The sequence below is a fragment of the Hetaerina americana genome, unplaced genomic scaffold (assembly GCF_022747635.1).
Source record: "Hetaerina americana unplaced genomic scaffold, ioHetAmer1.1.p SCAF_5, whole genome shotgun sequence".
NCBI classification, from domain to species: domain Eukaryota; kingdom Metazoa; phylum Arthropoda; class Insecta; order Odonata; family Calopterygidae; genus Hetaerina; species Hetaerina americana.
The window spans coordinates 38758317-38777050 of NW_027287095.1; the positions used below are offsets into that span (position 1 = coordinate 38758317).

Genomic DNA, 18734 nt, shown 5'->3' on the forward strand with positions numbered 1-18734 from the left:
TTTCACAGAAAATTAATATCTTGAATGTTCAAATAACACAATGCCGCATTCAGTTCTCTTATTTTAATTTCAGGACAACTGTCATGGTAATTGTGGTGGATCTAATTTGTATGGCTTTAATAGGCGAACATTTAGTTTGAAATTCCTTATTATTATAGAATTTTTCCAATAATTAGAATTATTTTTAGCAAGTTATATCACGATTGTTTCAATAAACCGTAGATTAGAAATCGAGATGAGCAGCGTTTTCAAAGCCATTAATAGTTAGTCGTGTCAATAAAAAAAATAAAGTAACTTAGTGTGTAAAAATATCGTCTTGGGCTCGTATACATGGTACCATTATTTTTGATTCTTTATCACCTATCACGCATAAATTTCTCCAAGTTGATTTTTTTATGGAATTGAATAACTTCTGCCCGTGTAAGAAGTTGAACCGGGTGCCCACGTGTGGAATAGAGAAAAACAAGTTTTTAGATCAAAATCCCTCCACCTTCTTCTTAAACGGGAATCGGAAAGTTCTAGTCGCGAGGAGTTTTGTTCAATAATTTTACAGCCACCCCATTGCGAACCTTGAACAAACTTTGGTAGTTGCTCCAGCCAGAGCCATATGGACCATTTTGCTAAAGTGTTTACAATGTTTAGCAATTTTTTTCAAAATTTTCACCGTCATTTACCATTAATTACCTAATCAGTGTCGTGAAAAAACCAATCGAGACCGGCGTGGGATCTTTGTGTGTATTCTGATGTCCTGGTGAATATGTACGTGCGTGTGACACCTTCGCGTGTCTTTCCAAAGAAATTTTATTTTTAACCGCGGAAGACTACTACCCTATCGCTGGGAGAACACCTGCAACCTTCGATTTTCTCGTCTCCTTCAATGCAACGCGAACGTGACGCCTTAGGGAAGAAGTCAAGGAGTTGTATTCTGTGAAATATTACCTTTTATATATTTGTACTCTTTATTCGTCGAGTCTTGTGACATTATTTAATGGTAAGGCTTTGACCGCAGAGTTATATGTTTCCACAATCCATTATCCTTCTTGAGATTGCACAAAGGATAGTTCTTAGTTGCGAAACACTTCGGAAGTGGCGAACAGTGCTGTGTTATCTCATTTGTCTGCGAATATGAGTGAAATTGTTCCTGAAAACAGTGAACGACATGGCGAAACACTTCATTGTTAAAGGATTTTGAAAAGGAATTACATAATTATCGCCTCTTTCTCACGAAAAATGCTCTCCCGATAGAAGCGAAGAACATTTTTATCGGAAATCTGAAAATCATAAATGCTTTAGGACTAACAATCGTGCAACAATGAAGTATATTCACGATGAGATTTCATAATAATGCAAAATACAGGGTGAATCATCTTCCGCTATGTGTAACCTCAAGGATTACTCTCTAGTGATTGAGGGTTCCGATATTCGCAAATTGACAACGCTCAACTAATCATAAGACGCTCCGATGGCTTCTTACAGTTTTACTCTGGGAGACCGGGAGAAAAGGTCTTCCGAGTACCTCGGAGGCAACGATTACGATGGTGGCGAATACTGGGCGAACTGGACAATCGTCGGAGCGGACGACCCAGATGCCTACGACGATCTTCCGCGGCGATCTCCTGTTCTCCTTTCCTCCACGGGCGAAGCTGCAGTGGCCCCTGGGAGCTGGTGGGCCACCAACACGACCACCATCAGAGCCAACGCCGGCGTGGTGCTGACCAATCTGACGTCCGCCCTCGCGGAAGACGGCGGGGACGGGTCAACCGTAACGGTCGCCTCGGCGACCGGCAACACCACCGCCACGTGGGAGAACCTTTCAAGCGGAGGGGGCATCGCAGCCGAAGACCTCGCCTGGCCCCCAGACGCCCTCTCGCCGGGCCGCTCCGCCCTTGGGGCCTTGCTCCTCCTCTTCTCCGCCGTCACGGTCCTCGGGAACGCCTTGGTCGTGGCCGCCGTCGCCCGGGAGAGATCGCTTCACACTCCCACCCACCTCTTCGTCCTCTCTCTCGCTGTAGCCGACGGGTTGGTAGGCCTGCTCGTGATGCCCCCTGGGGCCACCACAGAGGCCCTAGCAGGGGCTTGGCCGTTCGGAGCCGACGCGTGCGACGCCTGGAGGTCCCTGGACGTTCTCCTTTCTACAGCCTCCATCCTGAACTTGTGTGTCGTGTCGCTGGACCGCTATTGGGCAATAAGAGATCCCCTAGCATACCCCGCGAGGATGGGAAGGCCGAGGGCGGCTGTTCTCGTGGCGGGAGTCTGGTTGTGCTCCGCCGCCATCTCGTTCCCAGCGATAGCGTGGTGGAGGGCCGTGAGGGGAGACGAAGAGGCGCCCCCCTGGACGTGTCCCTTCACCGATCATGCCGCCTACCTGATCGTCTCGTCCGCTGTCTCCTTTTACCTCCCCCTGCTCGTCATGGCCTTCACGTATTGCAAGATATATAGGGCCGCGGTGGTTCAGACCCGAAGTCTCCGCCTGGGTACGAAGCAGGTGGCGAGCGGAGCCCCACATGGGAGTGGATCGTGCGGCGGCGGCGGCGGGAGCGGCAGCGGTTCCTCGGGCAGCTACGTGACCCAACAGTTCGGCGGCGGGGACGTTGAACTGACCTTGAGGATCCACAGGGGCGGCGGGAACTGCTCGACCCGGAGGCAGCTGCTGCACCAGAACGCCGATGGGAGCGAGGGGAGCAGTGGGGGTGGGGGCCTCTTCAGGAGGCCCACCACGACCTCGAGGCGGTGCGGGGGCGGTGGGGGGAAGAACAATTTGTCGCTCAGCCGGAGGCTCGCGAGGTTCGCGAAGGAGAAGAAGGCGGCCAAGACGCTGGGGATAGTGATGGGGGTGTTCATTGTGTGTTGGCTGCCCTTCTTCGTGGTCAACTTGCTGTCGGCGCTTTGCCCCAAGTGTCTCCTCCCGCACGGGCAGCTCATTGGCGACATCGTGACCTGGTTGGGATGGATTAACTCCAGCATGAATCCAGTGATTTACGCCTGCTGGAGCCGGGACTTCAGACGGTGAGTTGAAAAATATTATTTTGTTTCGCAAATCTAGATACAGCCGTAATATGGAGTTTATTCGACAAAATAGGAAATATCCAATGAATGATTTATAAATTCCACACACTTTGTGTTATTGCTTCAGTAAAATTATCTTAATAATTATTGCCAAATTAATATGTCACAATTCGTTCGATTTGAAAATTGCAGTTTAACAGAGAAACTTATCATTTGTTGATTCGTCATTCGAGGTTAGGTTTGACAAAAAGAAGCTTTTCATTAATGTATTTCTCTAAAATATTTTTTCTTGAGAAGTGAGGATTTCAAGAGTACAAATACCCATATCGTGGGGTGCCAACATAAGTATTTACTCAGCCATGCGTATGAATTATACGAGTATATTCTGTATAATGTACTCAAATTATGTGTTATTCCAAGTTCTGTACAAAATAAGTCGCATTTTTGTTGCTTCAAAACTCCCATCTCTTTCTTCTGAATTGAATCGTGCCCTTTTGTGTAAGTCTTTATTTCTTGTTCGATAATTAGTTTTTTATAATATTTATATACAGGAAAAAGCAAACTGCCATCATTTTGTAATATTTCTCATGCCTCGTATTTAAAGTTATGAGCGACGGTATCCAACAACGCCATGAATCAGATCCTCATAATCTAATAGACGAGAAGATTTAAGGTGAAAGCTCGATAATCGATATATTTCAGCTTCTTAATTAAGCCGGAGTATGCAGACGAGTAGTAAGTTTCCTCCGATGGGGAAATAATGCAATTTTTGGCGTAGCAATTGTAAAATAAATGACAATTTTGTTATACAATAAATTTGAAATGTTTTGCAGGCAATAGGTTGGAAGTATTTTAGAAGCTGTGATAATAGTTTTTCTGGACAATACCAAGAAGAATTTATCTGAAGAATAGTATTCTAGAACTCCTGCTTCAAAACTGAAATGCATTAAAAATGATGAAATAATCGCTGTGTCTTGCACAGGCACCTTCATCAAATATTACCTTCAGAAATATAATTTTCGCGAAACTCACTAATTATATAATGGCTCAACCTAAATTATTCGATGCACATATAATATCGTTAACCGAGAACTCTTCGAGTCTCATCCCAATGGCTCAAATTAATTTCCTGAAAAGGCATTTTAGCCGATTCGATATTGTTTTTATCACAAATGCTATATTTTCATTTCATCAAAACCAGTAATTCAGATGTTTTGAAAAATGAAAATTCTTTCTACAGCAGCATTCATTCTAATTCAAGTCTTATATCAATTATTTTTCTCGAGAAAGACTAATTTATAGCGAAAAACTTTGGCATTGTTTAATCATAAATATCAAGGGCGGCGTTATTTTATGTACAGATATTTTGGGAAAGACCAAAATGTATCTATGGCCAACGACCTGTGGCATTGAAATACTTCTGACTACTAATATATTTGCGCTGCTATAAGCAAAAAAAAATTATGTTTTCATTGATGTTTGGATTCGTGGAAATAGATCATATCTACCTACCAAAAATACCCATACCACTCTCATTCATTGACTCTTCTGAAGCCAAGGTTGTTTGAGATAGTATTTCATCAATTAATTTCATTGTTTACGTATACAGTTATAATACCTGAACTATTATAAGACGTGAACTATTTCACGGCATAGTGGATGTTTTCATTTATTCAAATAACTGCGGGAATAACTCACAAGCAAGTGTCCCAAATTTTGTACTCGAAATTCATCTCATATATATTTTTACTTGAGTTCCCAAATTTGAGTATGTTTTGCTATATTTATTAAAAATTGCTGGCGTTAGAAAATTCTGTGTTCTGTACTCTAAATATAAAGCTCACACTTCTCTCATTGAGATTAGGAGAAATGCTCACTATCGCCTTTAAAATGTCCATAGCATTTTTAAGTAGCCGAGACTTGGGATGTATTTCATAAGTTCATTCTATTTTTAAGTGAAATCATATGATTTCTAGTGAAGTTGTAATTCGATTTTCCTATTAAAGGATAAATAGTAAATACGTATGCAAATCGAAGGATAAGAATTGAAATATTCCTATGACAGGCATATAAATAAGTTAGTTTTAAAGATAATTTTCAGAGGGGGTGGGTGTACTTGGGGTGTCGCCGGCTTCCCTCCCTTAGGATGATTTTGAGAGAGGTACAGGCAATATCTTACGAATATGCTGGGTATTGTTTTTTTGGAACCAGTAATTATGAATGCCACTTTGCTCTGAGAATCTCTTGCTATTTAAGCCATGGCATTTAATTAGTTATTATTATTATTATTAGGTAATATACCGGTTAAGGTAAATTTTTGGATGCACATAATTACTAATTAAATAATTTGTGACCCCTAGCAAAACACAACATCATACTTTACATCAGGTCCCTCTTCAGCTCTGAGTACTTTCTTCCTCCCTTCATCCCGTCCAACATCCCTATCCTGTTCCTTCCCTTTCCTCTTTTGCTCAACATTCTCCCCTCTATCACAGTCTTCAACATCCCACTGCCGGTCAATACCCCTTCATCCACTTTTCCTGCCTCCATAGGATTTCTCCCAACAAACCCCTCTTTTCGCCCACCATAGCAAGTACTTCCTCATTTGTTCTCTTCTCTGTCCATTTCACCTTCTCCATTCTTCTCGACACCCACATTTGAAAAGCCCCCAGTCCACGTCTATCCTCCTGCTTCAATGACCACGTTTCCGCACCGTATATAGCTACGCTCCATATCAAAGTTTTTACGAGTCTTTTCTTAATATCCTTGCTCAAAGTCCCCGTCATCAACTCCCTCCTCCTTGTGAAAGCCTCTTTGCCTAGCGCAATTCTTCTCCTTACGTCCTTACTACTTTGACCATGTTGGTCCAAAACACTACCGAGATGCGTAAACTGTTCTACCTACTCTAGTTTTTGCCCTCCTATTTTATGTTTAGCTCAGCCTTTTTCTTTCTAGAAAATCGCATAACCTTTGTTTTATTAATATTGATTTTCATCCCATACCTGTCGCACTGAATTTCCAATTCATTAAGCACAGCTTGCAACCCCTTGGCTGACTGACAAACTAAAGCTTGGTCATCAGCAAACCTAACTGATTTTACGATTTCCCCGCCCACTTTCATTCCTACCTCCAGTTCTTTCCACGTCTCTTTGATCATTTCCTCTGCATACAGGTTGAACAGCAACGGTGATAATGGGCAACCATACCTTACACCTCTTCTAACACTGCCCATCCGGACTCCCCGTTCCCCACCCGCACCTGAGCAGTCTGAGACATGTACAGGTTGCGGATTAGCCTCCTTTCCCTCCAATCTAGTCCTTTTTCCTGCAATACGCTCATTAGTTTTTGCCAGTTCACTCTATCAAAAGCTTTTTCGAAATCTACGAAACAGGCAAATACCTCCTGGTTGCTTTCTATATTCCTCTCGATTCGACGAGAATAATCTCATTACTGCAATTGCATCTCGCGTACCTCTTCCCTTCCTAAACCCAAACTGATCATCCCCTAAGTAATCATTTAGTTTCATATCCCTTAATGCCCTTATTTAGTTTCATCTCCCTTAATGCCCTTTCTATCTCATTGTCTGGTATGCCTGGACCTAAGCTGTCTTCCTCTACGTCATTTTCTTTTTCAATGTCTAACTTTGTTGGTCTAAGTTCTTTACTATACAGTTCTTCTATACACTCCTTCCATCTCTCTTGGATCATTCCTGCGTCAACTATTACCTTACCTGCCTTATCTCTAACTGTTAGCATAGATCGTCCTTTCTTACTTCCCGACAAAGATTTAACTTTGCTGTACAACGCACCGATTTCAACCTTCCTCTGCAGACTTTCCATATCCTCGCACTGCGTCTTCCACCATGCTTCTTCTGCTTTATTTGTTGCCCGCCTCAATTTATTGTTCAATTCTTTGAACTTCATTTTGCCTAACTCTGTATTGACATTCTTTCATTTTCGCCGCTCATCCATCTTTGTAATCATCTCATCCCTGATCCATGGTTTCCTAGTCCTTTTGCGTTTACGGTTCCAATAGTGTCTTTTGCGGCTTTAGACAACCCTTTCTTGAAACTTTCCCATTTTTCTTCGATATTACTTAGCTCTTTACCATCCTCCATGATTTTCTCTACTGCTTGTTTGTATTCCTTCCTTTTCAAACCAATTAATGCTTCTACATTCCATTTTCTAACTCGCCGGCCCTGCCTTATCTTTGTGAAACGGACGCTACATTTCATAACAACTAAATTGTGGTCAGAGTCCGCATCCGCTCCCGGGAAGCTGTGCGACTTTATCACACTGTTCCTAAACCTGTGTCTAACCAGGATATAATCTAGCTGATACCTTCCTGAGTCACCTGGAATTTTCCATGTATACCTGCGTCTTTTGTGGTGTCTAAACCAAGAGTTGGTGATGACTAAGCCCAGTCTCCTGCAGAACTCAACTGCTTTCCCCCCGCGGTCATTCCTCGTGCCTAAACCGTAGTCCCCCACCTCATCACCATCTCTTCCCTCGCCTACCGTCGCATTCCAATCCCCCATCACTATCAAATGTTTCCCTGCAGGAACACACGCGATCATGTCCTCTAACTGATCGTATATCCTATCGACCTCTTCTTCCTTATGGTTGCTCGGTGGCATGTATACCTGAATAATAACTAAGTTCGTCGGTTCTGCTTTTATCTCCACTAGTAGTATTCTATCCGTTACTTGCTCTATGTTGACTACGCTTCTTCCTACCTCTTCATTTACTACTATGGCAACCCCTCGTTGCCTCTCGTCCCCGCCGTTGTATATTATTCTATACTTATCACTCCAGTAATCCCCGCTATCTTTCCATTTCACCTCGCATAGACCTAAAATATCTATATTTCCCCTTTCCATCTCTCGCTTAACATTCTCCAATTTCCCTGTCCTCATCATGGCCCTAACATTCCACGTTCCCATTCTTACTGAATTGGTCTTCTTCTCCTGCGTCTTCTGTCCTGCTGCTGCTGGTTTTCCCTTGCAAGGGTTTCGTGGGATGACGACCTCGGGAGCCTTACCTCCCCCGCTGCCGGGCACAACACACGGCCGATTGGGCCGAGTCCCGTAGTTGCCAGGACACAAAATCTCTGTTTTGTCCATTATTTAAATCTTGGGAATGATAATTGAGGTGGTTTCCCGTTGCCATCCTCAATAGTGTTTTCAACGTGACACCATCACTTATCGGCCGCCCCACTGGGGTCAGACGCCATTGCAGCCGCCTCACTGAGGAACAGACGCTGCGTGGCCTACCTTTCGTCTGGCTCCTAAACTTCGACCTATCTGGCAGGGGTTACCCTACCAGGAGTAATTATCTTTGCTCCCGCAAGCAGAGCTCTAGGGGCCATCGGAACGCACAAGCCCTTTCCATCACGTTAAGGTTGTAGTCCTTGGGAGGGTTGGAAGGCATATTTTGGTTTATTTATTTAAATATTTTTCAATTGAATCTCTGAACTTCTAATCCTCACAGATAAGTAATTTTTTTGAATCATTTGTTTTATGATTCAATATCTTTTACAATGTGTTATCGTAAATGATGAAAGGAAAATCATCGTTCCTTAAGTACTCTATTTATCTCTTTTCATCAGATTGCCTCACGTATCGTTTATCAATATATTGATTTGGACATCATTAATAACAATCAATGTGAAGAAAATGGGAAGTATGAAGAATATTTTTCATGATGTATCAAATTTTTTGATTTTCTGATAGCGCGAAGGAAGTGGTAGTGAATTAGAGTATTGGAAACAGCTTCATGCAAAGTAATTTGAAGTATCGGCCGGTAGATTGGAATCAGTGTATTTTAGTGTTGATGTATACTGAGTTGAAACAAAGTGAAATATAAAGAGCCTCACTCTTAAAATTGCCTGAATATTCATTATTTAAAAATATGAAAATAATGGGCTCGAGACTCAATGAGGGTTAAAATCTTAATGACATCGGCCGTGATCAAGAACAATATTTCATTAACAGAATGGAGGTTAGCATATAATAATACGAAGAGCTTGAAACTCTCCCTGGATATTATTATGAAGTAATGGCATCCAGTTAAATGCAATGTGTATGTCGAAGTGAACGAGGAAAATCCGTTTTTCATGAAGGTGGTATCAGTCGACGATATTGTAGTTTTTACACATGAATTTTATTTCTACTTAGTTGTTCATTTCAAGTTTCATTTTCAGTGATGAAGGTAGTAGGAAGGTGTTCGTTGAAATTGTTATTATTATTAATGCGTAATGAAGAGCATGTATGTGGAATGCCTGCTTAAGAGTCAAGCAACGCTTACGACTTTAACTCCCATTTTCATCATAGAATTCAAGGAAATTTTCGACGGAAACATGTTGATTGGGCAGTCCTTTAACTTTCTTTCAGTGCGATAATATTCACCTGCTTGATTTATAACTTCGAGTACGTTGAACATGTTGAAATGGCATTTGATTTCCTAATATCATGTCCACCGTCAGGTTCTCGCCACGGATGAGAACCTGGCGGTAAAAATAACGAGTTACAGGGCATTTCTGTACAATGTTCTCTAAGGGGTTGAATTTAAGATATAGGGATTTAATTTGGACTCCATTTAAGGCATGGATAAAATAGCTTATTTGGCTGTCAGCGCTTTCCGTAATATCTATGGCCTAACTATTTTGAACTGTGCGTTTGTTATATATTTCTTCACACTGTTTGGTTATGCTTCCAAACGTTAATATGACGAAAAATGGCCGCAACAATACTCACGACGAGGACCGCAAATGTTGGTCAATGCTTGTGACAGATGAGCTGACTGGTGAAAATCAACGGAAAGATTCGTGAAAACGCCGATTTACGATTACGGTTCTCTTGCTTGACGTGGCTCGCTCGCAATACATCGCTTGGACAGTGACGTAGTATTGCATGCTGGCGTAAACAAGTGGTTACATGTAAAGTGGCAGATTTATTCGGAGACGGAATTGAAAAGCTTGGGTATCATTATGATAAATGCCTTAATTTGAATTGCGGCTATGTAGAAAAATAGTTTAAGAATGTGCCTTTCAAATGTATATTGGTAATACAACTTTGTTTTGCTCCTAGACTGATGTTTTATTTCAAAACTTAAGTTATTTTTTGGAGAATTCTCGTACGTGAAACTCCATTGCAGTCTTTTTATAATTTTCATCTAATACGTTTTCCAAAAAAAAAGGAGTTATGAGAACATGATGAGCCTGCATTGATATTTTGACAATACTGGAAAAATGGGATTAAATAAGGTATTAGGACCAATTTTTCTTCTTATGTGAACTCCCACTTCATGCAATTTAAAATAAATGGAAGTTAACCATGATATTATTAGTGGAATCTAACTTTGAATTAATATTAATTGTAGGTTAACATGTTTAGTCATTGCACACACTCATTTTACGTTAATTTCGTGGTGAATTGTGAAAATATAGGCAAAGATATACGCGCGCAATTGTGGTTGTTAGCAAAACGAACGTTGGTATTTCAGTGCATTGTCTTAAAAAATTAATTGCTAAGGTTAAGCCTTTAGAGTGGATTATAGGTATTACTTATTGTCCAGAACCCGTTTACTGAAGAAGGGAAGGAACACAACAATGCTCCATTCGCATGAAATGGTTACAGACAGGCTTACTTGTACAAGAAACCAACAGGGTATATAACGACGAGTACTGAACACCAAAATGTACACGCGACGAAAATTTCCGGAAAAAATGTGAAGTATTTACGCCAAGGCGGGATCTCCTTCCCTGAGACGCCTATGTACGCTTAAGCATCCCTTTAAAAAAACAAAATCGCACCATCATCCTGCTGCTTCCGTCCCGAGTACCAAAGGCCGTCTTGAGCCATCAAAATAATCACTTTTAGGATTTTGTTCGCTCACTCGGATTTAAAGTATAAGGATACATGGAGGCGGGGAATTTCAGAAATCAACATAACGTGGATAAGGATTCAAAATCCGACGATGCGATGCCATGCTTTATGAGTATACTCTTGTAAAAGCATTTCTCCTTATCTCAACGTACTTCAAGATTGATATACAGGTAGATGAAATTGGGGAAGTGGGAAGTGTTTTCCTTCCTCGGTCGAATTTCTCCCTGCCGTTTTATTTTCGCCGGGCTCATACTCACAAGGGTGTTTATTTTGCGATCACCCGGCGCCGGACAACTCGGTCTCTCGTACTCTCCACCGTAGGGACGCACTCGGACGTTCGAACCAGAGGCGTTACACAGGGACGTCCGAGCAATGAAAAAAAGGGTTTGGGGGAGGGAGGATGGGATACAGACGAGAGATCGTACTCGAGAAGGCCAAAGGATGGGGGAGGCTTTGGAGTGTGAGGCGTCATTAGCCTCGCGGGGGTGAGTGGAGAAAATCGCCGGGAGAGAAACAAGCAGATTAGTGGCTCGGAGCAGTGAAAGGGGTAGAAAGGCTACTCCTTCTGCTCAGACAGGCGGGTCGGAAATCCACATAGTCGCATTGTTCCTGTTCCCATCGGATACCCGCGCAAGGAATTGATTTCGATGCTCTATTTTTATATTTTTGCAAACGTGACCCTTGTGGAAATGATCAGTTCCATTGCGCCCGTTCGATTTTACGATTGTTTTATTCGGCGTCTTGTAATGAAAAGTTCCCGAGTAAAGGTAAGGGTACCAGGCAAAACATATGAATGAGACTACTCGTTCACGGTGAGTATGACCCTAACGGTAGTGGAATACTTCGAGTTAACCTGGATGCTGTTAAATTCAGGTAGTCATTTCGAGTATAATTGTTTGGGTCATTAGATTATTTTTGTTATTTGGTAGTCTACCGCTTAAGAATGGTTTTGAGTGGACACTTACTTTACATCGGTACATTTTAGCTTCGTCTAACAGACACAATAGCATACATCTACATGGATATAATTGAAGATACCTGAGCAAACACCCTTGCGTAGTTTTAACTCTTCTTCATATTTGAACTTCGTTCCATTCTCTCGTCAATGAAAAAGAGACATTGTCAAGATTATTCTCGTTATAACCAAAGTGAGCTGTTACGATATAGATTCATCAGTGAATATATTTCCGTTTATAAGCCGATATAATTCACCGGAAGTACTTGGAAAATATGAATATAAGTTTCAGTTTTTTACCGATTTTATTACTCCAATTATGACGACGACAAGTTCTATCATTTTAATGTAGAGAATAAAATTTCATTATGGTTTAGAAATCACTGGACGAGTTTCCTTAACTTAAACACACGCGAGATTTATATGTCTGCGTTTGCCCTTACCTCTCTTGACATTTTCCTTTAGCCTTAGCAAGAGAGAAAATCTGATTCATCACGGTTGACTCTCTACGCTTGTCTGCTTCTCTCAGTTTTGGACGAGTGTATCACACGAAAGCAAATATTTAATGAAGCAAGTACAAGCGCTGACAGAATGGAGAGGACATTTGGCTCTTCGATTTACAAATTCTGTTGGCCTCCTACACTCGGAAGTCTCGTTTCATGGACCACTTTCATTAGTCTTCGTGGATGGCAATCTCAAATTGTGAACTCCATGTGCGCGAATCACTTCCACAATTTCCCGAATGATTCAGTTGTGAGATTACCATAACCTGTGAGATTACCGTTTATAGTACCTATTTCCTGTGATGTCCGTTCTTATGACGGGATTATTAAATCAATTAGGTATTATGTGAATTTCTTTTATCTTCAAACATCCAATAACTGGTGGTCATATACGTTATCGTCACCCACTGAACTATTTTCACTTTTTTTGGCATGTTAACATTCGTATCTGTTGCGTACTTGTTTCTGATAAACCAAGACCTAAATTAAATTTACGGTGTATGTGATAGTGAATGAATGAAACGACCAAATAATGGTTGAAATAAATTAAGTCATGGATGAAATTGAGGTTAGACGGCGAGTTTGGCAATGATTCCGGAATACCCACATTTATGAATGTGTGTTCAAGCGCCATGATGTGACGGCGTATGTGAACCGTCGGTGGGCCTTTCTCACGTTCTGACTTTTGAAATGTCTTTCTCTCGATCCCATCACGTCGGGAGTGATTGAAACCAGTCGGATATTACATTTATCCGCGCTCTGACCTCGATCGAGTTGTATCCGTAGAAATACGAAGTGTGATATTAGATCAGTGTGGTTACCAGCGCATCTGTTTTATAATTCACGCGTTTATACTCCGGTGATCAATCAAAATTCGTATCCTTTATCAGACCTGCTTTATGCATGTGAACAGACACACCTGTCTGATTTTTGATGCACCGCGGTCGAAACCTAGTTATTTTCTGCATTCGAGAGCGCATGAATGGAATCTTGAGGTTATTACTGAATGCATGAAGTATGAAATGAAATTAAGCTGATGTGTGCATTGTTTTTTTTATCGATCTGTATACCAATGGATAACACATGAATACATTGCTCTACGCTGTGTTTTATAGTTTTTCTTTATTTTATAGTTTACTTTCGCCCGCCCCGGCGGCGGGGGTATAACGTCCTCGCTTGCCAACCCAAAAGTCGCGGGTTCGATTCCCGCCTAGGTGGATTTTCCTTCGTCTAGGGCTTGGTTGTATGTAATTGTCTTCAATTTAATGTGAAAGCGTTAGGTGGAAGAAGGGACTATAAGTCTCAACCTCGCCCAATCAAGGCGACAGATATATAAATAGTGCAGCTGTTGAAAATTTTCGCCAGGCTTTTTACATTCTAACCTTTGAAACATCTTTCTCTCGATCCAATCACCTCGGCGGTGATCGAAACGGTGTCGGATATTACATTTCTCCGCACTCTGGCCGTGATCGAGATGTTTCCTCAGAAATGCGAAAATAAAAGTCGACTGCCATTTTGAATCGAACGCGATTGCGTCGACCCCTCAGTTTTCATCTTATACCATTTCAAGAATTATAATTGGGGAAGGGAACAGCGTTCATCTCCCCCCTTCCGATCCTGCCCCTCAGAAACCTTCGTCGCCATCCATTTAGCAGCAAACTGAGGATGGTTTAGAGGCTTAGTGGAGCGGGAGGGGAGGGGAGCGGAGTACGGCCCCGCTAATCGTCCTCGGGGACATCGCCCTGCTCGAAATCTCCTCCCGAGCCCGTTGAGGTATTGACCGTTAACCTGGCATCTCCTGTGGATGCGGAGCTAAACTTCCCGAAAAACCCCTTTCCCTCGCGCATTCCTCCCATCTTCTCCGACGACCCCTGCCAATCAAACCCTCACCCCGTGAAATGCGATCCTACTTCACACAGAACTAAATCGGGCGGCTTCTGTCTGTCCCTCTCTCTGTCTCTCAGAGAATGCGCAGTCTCCTCCTTCCCTCACCTTCATCCCTCTGACCCACGCCATTTCCCTATATCCCTCCCCGAATAACCCCCTTCTTTAAACTCGTCCTCCCTCCCATCTACCTTTGCCCCAACCGCCCTTCAGTCGTTCCTGACTCCGGCAGCCAACCCGCTCACGCAGTGGGGGGAACGAGGAATTAGGGAGGGGAGGGAGGTGGATGCCATCACCCCCAATTCATCTCGGAGGCCAATTACCGTAACTGCTTCTTGCTTCGTGCCCAGGCATAGCCCTGGGGCGCAATTCGCGCCTGTCCGATGTATGATGACGTGATTTGCCATCAAGAGGTACGAATTGAGGCCGATTTACTTTTTGATTGATTCCATTTCGCATAAAATTAAAACTGAATTGAATTTTTTTAAGCGGGCCAGTCGGTTATTAACCCTCTTAGTGTAATTGCTAAAGAAAAAAATAAATTTCAGTAATATTAATTTTAATCAATCATTTACAGTTCTTTGATGTTCTAGTCAGTCTCATAAATCGCAACTGAAGAAAGCAAGGTTACCAGTTCGCAGTATTATGTACGAGTTGTTCTTGCAGCATGGATCCTTCGCCTGAGAACTCCTGTTTACAACTTAGGTTATTCCCGATATAATTGGCAATAATCCGCCCGTTACAGTCGTAATAGTCTCTTCCGTAGGTGTATGCATGATCTTAAACAAATGTTAGTAAGCAATGCACGTTTTTGCACACCTCATTCATTTCCTCTTCGTATTTTCAATAATTCACATTTATCGTTACACGGCACTTATTAACAGCCGCGCACTTGGAAAACGTTCGTTCTTAGGATGTAGCAAACGAAAGATTTTTCTTGAACTTCCTTCCAGCCTCCTGCGTTTCCTTAGTCATCAAGGCCCGTCACAAGTGGAGTTTAAGGCCTGACCTCGGCAATCGTGGGTCTCACACCACTACCAAGTTTTATGACATCAGTTCTGATGTCTTCTGGTGAAGATATTATAAAACTGTTGGCACAATGCATTACTATTAGCGCCCACGAGATGTAATACGATTCAAAAGTAGTAGTAATACCGATCGAGAGTTAATTTGGGTAACTGACAGATAGGGAATTCGATAGAGATAGTTGAATAAGGGTCAAAAGATGCCCAGCGTCGGCGTGAATAAAGACTCAGAAAGTACAAAATGGCAATGGACACGAAATTGTACAGTGAAAGGAGGAAAACCTTGCTAGTCATAATGAAAAACAAATCACGATACTCTGGAAGTAGTTCAAGCAAAATATGCGCAACGGAATAGTTATTTTCATTAAAATTTTTGTGCCCAAATGGAGACATCTGTTTGAAAGCACTGCACTTAGGCGAAACTTCAGCAGTCGAAAGGAAAGGGTGTGATATGGGGCTTGCTTCTTTATAGCGACTTTTGGAACGCTTAAATCTTATACTGCTGGAATTTAATGATCTGAGGCGCCCTTAGGGAAACTTAACAACCTTAAAGGCCAAGACAGTGATAGTATAACTTAAAGGAATACGTAGATGATCGACCATAGCAAGTTGAATAATTAAAAAATTGGGTCGCCATCATCTAAAATCTCGAGTTACCAATTTATGTTATTTTTTATATTCCGCACACGGTTTTCATCTTTTCTTTGTCACTGTCTCCTGCCCTATTTTTTCACATCAACTCTCTTCTGTAGTGTGAGAGAATCAAGGGGACAGACGACTAACAAAAGCAGCGTTGCCAAATAAACCCTATGTAATTTTGGCTCAGATTCTGGGTTCCGGGTACTCTAGGGGTCCAGAGTTCAGATCTCGGCCATATGAATTTTTTTTATAAAACTGGGTCAGCGGCCTCTGATACTTACTCCTTGTTTCTGCTGCTCAAAATATCGATCAGAGGCGAAACTTGGGGCCCATCCGCGATTTTGATTCGCTCAGCTTATTTTCCCCGAAAAACTAACGTGAATGTGCACCAAATAAGAGAAAAATATGAATACTACTTGCATAAAGAGTAGCATTATGCAAAGAAGGTTTTCGCTCTTTGGACATTTTTGTTTGGAAATGTATTCAGTTTGCGCATACATACTCGAACAAGTACTGTTGTTGTTGGCTTCTGTACAAACATTTGCAAAGGACTTGAAATCGAGTTTGGATTCAATCCAACATGATTTTTATGAGAAACCGACGTGCTAATATTTTTCAAAATAAATATACGAGAAAATATAAAATGTTTTCTCTCCTTGAAAAACCCATTTATGGTTTTTTTCTATGAAGCCGTCCCATAGCATTCAAGTTTTTACCCGACAGGAATACCAATTATGCTATCGCTAGCCCAAATCTAGTACTCCCATGTCAGAGAAGAGTTTTCTTCTTTACGGATGAAATGTTTAGTGGGTGATAAATAAATGTAGCCATGCGATATTTTAAAAAGCCCTGATATGACATCATTCGAAAAATAGTTGGTCATCTCTCTTCGGCTTTCAGAAACCAAACATTTTACGAGTTGCACTCGTACAACGCTTCTAACGGGATAGCTTGAATTGACATCAAGATATTACCTTACCATTCCCCCTACCTTCTCCAGAAAATCATCGCAACTTAACTCTTCAACTCTCTGCCGTACAATGAGCCTTTGTCACACGCTCCCATACCGTTTTCATGGAAAGTTTCCCTTAGGGAATGGTTCAGTAGTAACTTACCTAGAATAAAAATTGGAGTCTGGTTTAACAATTGAATCCCACTTTAAAGGTCTTTAATGTCTATGCTTAATGAAGAATGAAACAGCGTGGCCAGATGTGGAATGCACACACAATAAGAGCGATGAAGAAAAGACATTGCGTACATTTCGTGTTCAAAAAGAAGTGCAATAAAAGCGAAAGGCTGGTATATTTCGGCGCCTTGTTTGGGCATAAATATCGTTAAATTCGTTACCCAGCATTTATTTGACGATGGGCCTCTAAAAGCAAAATGAGGTTAGTGGAGAACACAACGAATTAAATTTCGCTCCAATTCGATCACATTTTTATTTCTAATTCCTGTCTTCAGTCTGCGTATCCCGTTTAACCTAGACTCGTGAATTACAGCCAAATTATTGCCACTACCTAACTCTTAGTATTCGGTAATTTATTTTTGTTTCATATTGGTCATTACCAGAGAACACAAAAATGTCAGGAATAAGATTATTACAGCATTAAAATTTTTATGACGCAAAAAATGAATTATAGAAAAATGGAAATAAAATCATTAATCCGGGCCTGAAAATAAAATAACTAATATTATTATTCAAGGTCGAAATTTCTAAATGCGCTCTAACGCACTGTAATACTTTAATACGAATACCGAATGAAGCAATTATCGTAATACAAATAAAATATTTCTAGTAGTATGATGGCTAAAACAGGTGTGGGATGAGCCATGAAACCCCGACGCCATTAAAATAATGCAAGTGCGAATGAGTTCGTATGAAACTATGACTTTCGGGTTAATCTATGGCCATCCACGGAAATAATTGTGTTTTACTTATTTTATTATTATTGGGTAGTCAACCGTTTAAGTTAGGTTTTAGATGGATACAAACTGTGCACTCCTACATTTCTTAGTGTCACTTAACGAGACAAAGCCTGACACCACGCACGTGTATCTCCGTTATACCGTCCAATATATCTATCCATTTCTGTTACTACCTCGCTTACCTATTATCCTCCCATCTAACACAGATGTCAGAAATCCATGGCCAGCAAGAATGCTCGGAATTTACTTTTCCTGCTTTCCTTAAATTTCTCTGAAAAATCCTCTCTCCTCCCTCCATGCCTAGTACTTCTTCGTTGGCTTTCCTTTCCGTCCACTTTTATTTTCCATTCTTTTCCCATATCTCAAAGCCCTTCAATATACGCATATCATCTTACTTCAACTGCCAAATTTTTAACGTACGACAGACGGTCCAGTTCAAAGTTTTCGCTAGTGTTCTCTCAACCTCATTGCAATACGTACCCCGTCATTTAGACCTTCCCTCTGGTGAAAATTTCTTTGTTGTCAACGCTGTTCTTTTTCTTATATCCCTACTACTATGACCATCTTTGTCCAAGACACTTCCAAAATGGGAAACGTTATAATTAAACTTAAATATTTTCCTATTTCAACTCTGATATTTAACGATAGGTGCGTTCTTACTTATGATTTATTTACATATTTGCTCAATAAAGGTGGGAGATCGTCATTTTTTTCATACCAATGATAATTTTAAAGTATTTAGAAATTCTAATAAGATAGAGTAAATAGGGCGTCCACTCGAGGATAAAAGAGTGTAAGAATACAATTTATAAGTTACGTGTACGTTTATGCAGCTGCAAAGTTTCATTCATTTATCCATAGATATTCAACTCACTCTCCGCCTTACAACATTCGGTTGACCCCTTTAATCT

General features: G+C 41.3%; 1 protein-coding gene across 1 annotated transcript in view; it reads left to right on the plus strand.

The window, feature by feature from the left end:
• Positions 1-1114: 1114 nt before the first annotated feature.
• LOC139693962 (dopamine receptor 2-like) overlaps positions 1115-18734 on the plus strand; it is a 554789-nt gene continuing 537169 nt past the window's right edge. Inside the window, exons 1-2 of the mRNA XM_071592329.1 lie at positions 1115-2488; positions 2576-3006. Of these exons, the coding sequence (XP_071448430.1) occupies positions 1463-2488; positions 2576-3006 (1457 nt within the window). The 5' untranslated portion in view covers positions 1115-1462. The remainder of the gene's footprint in view (positions 2489-2575; positions 3007-18734) is intronic.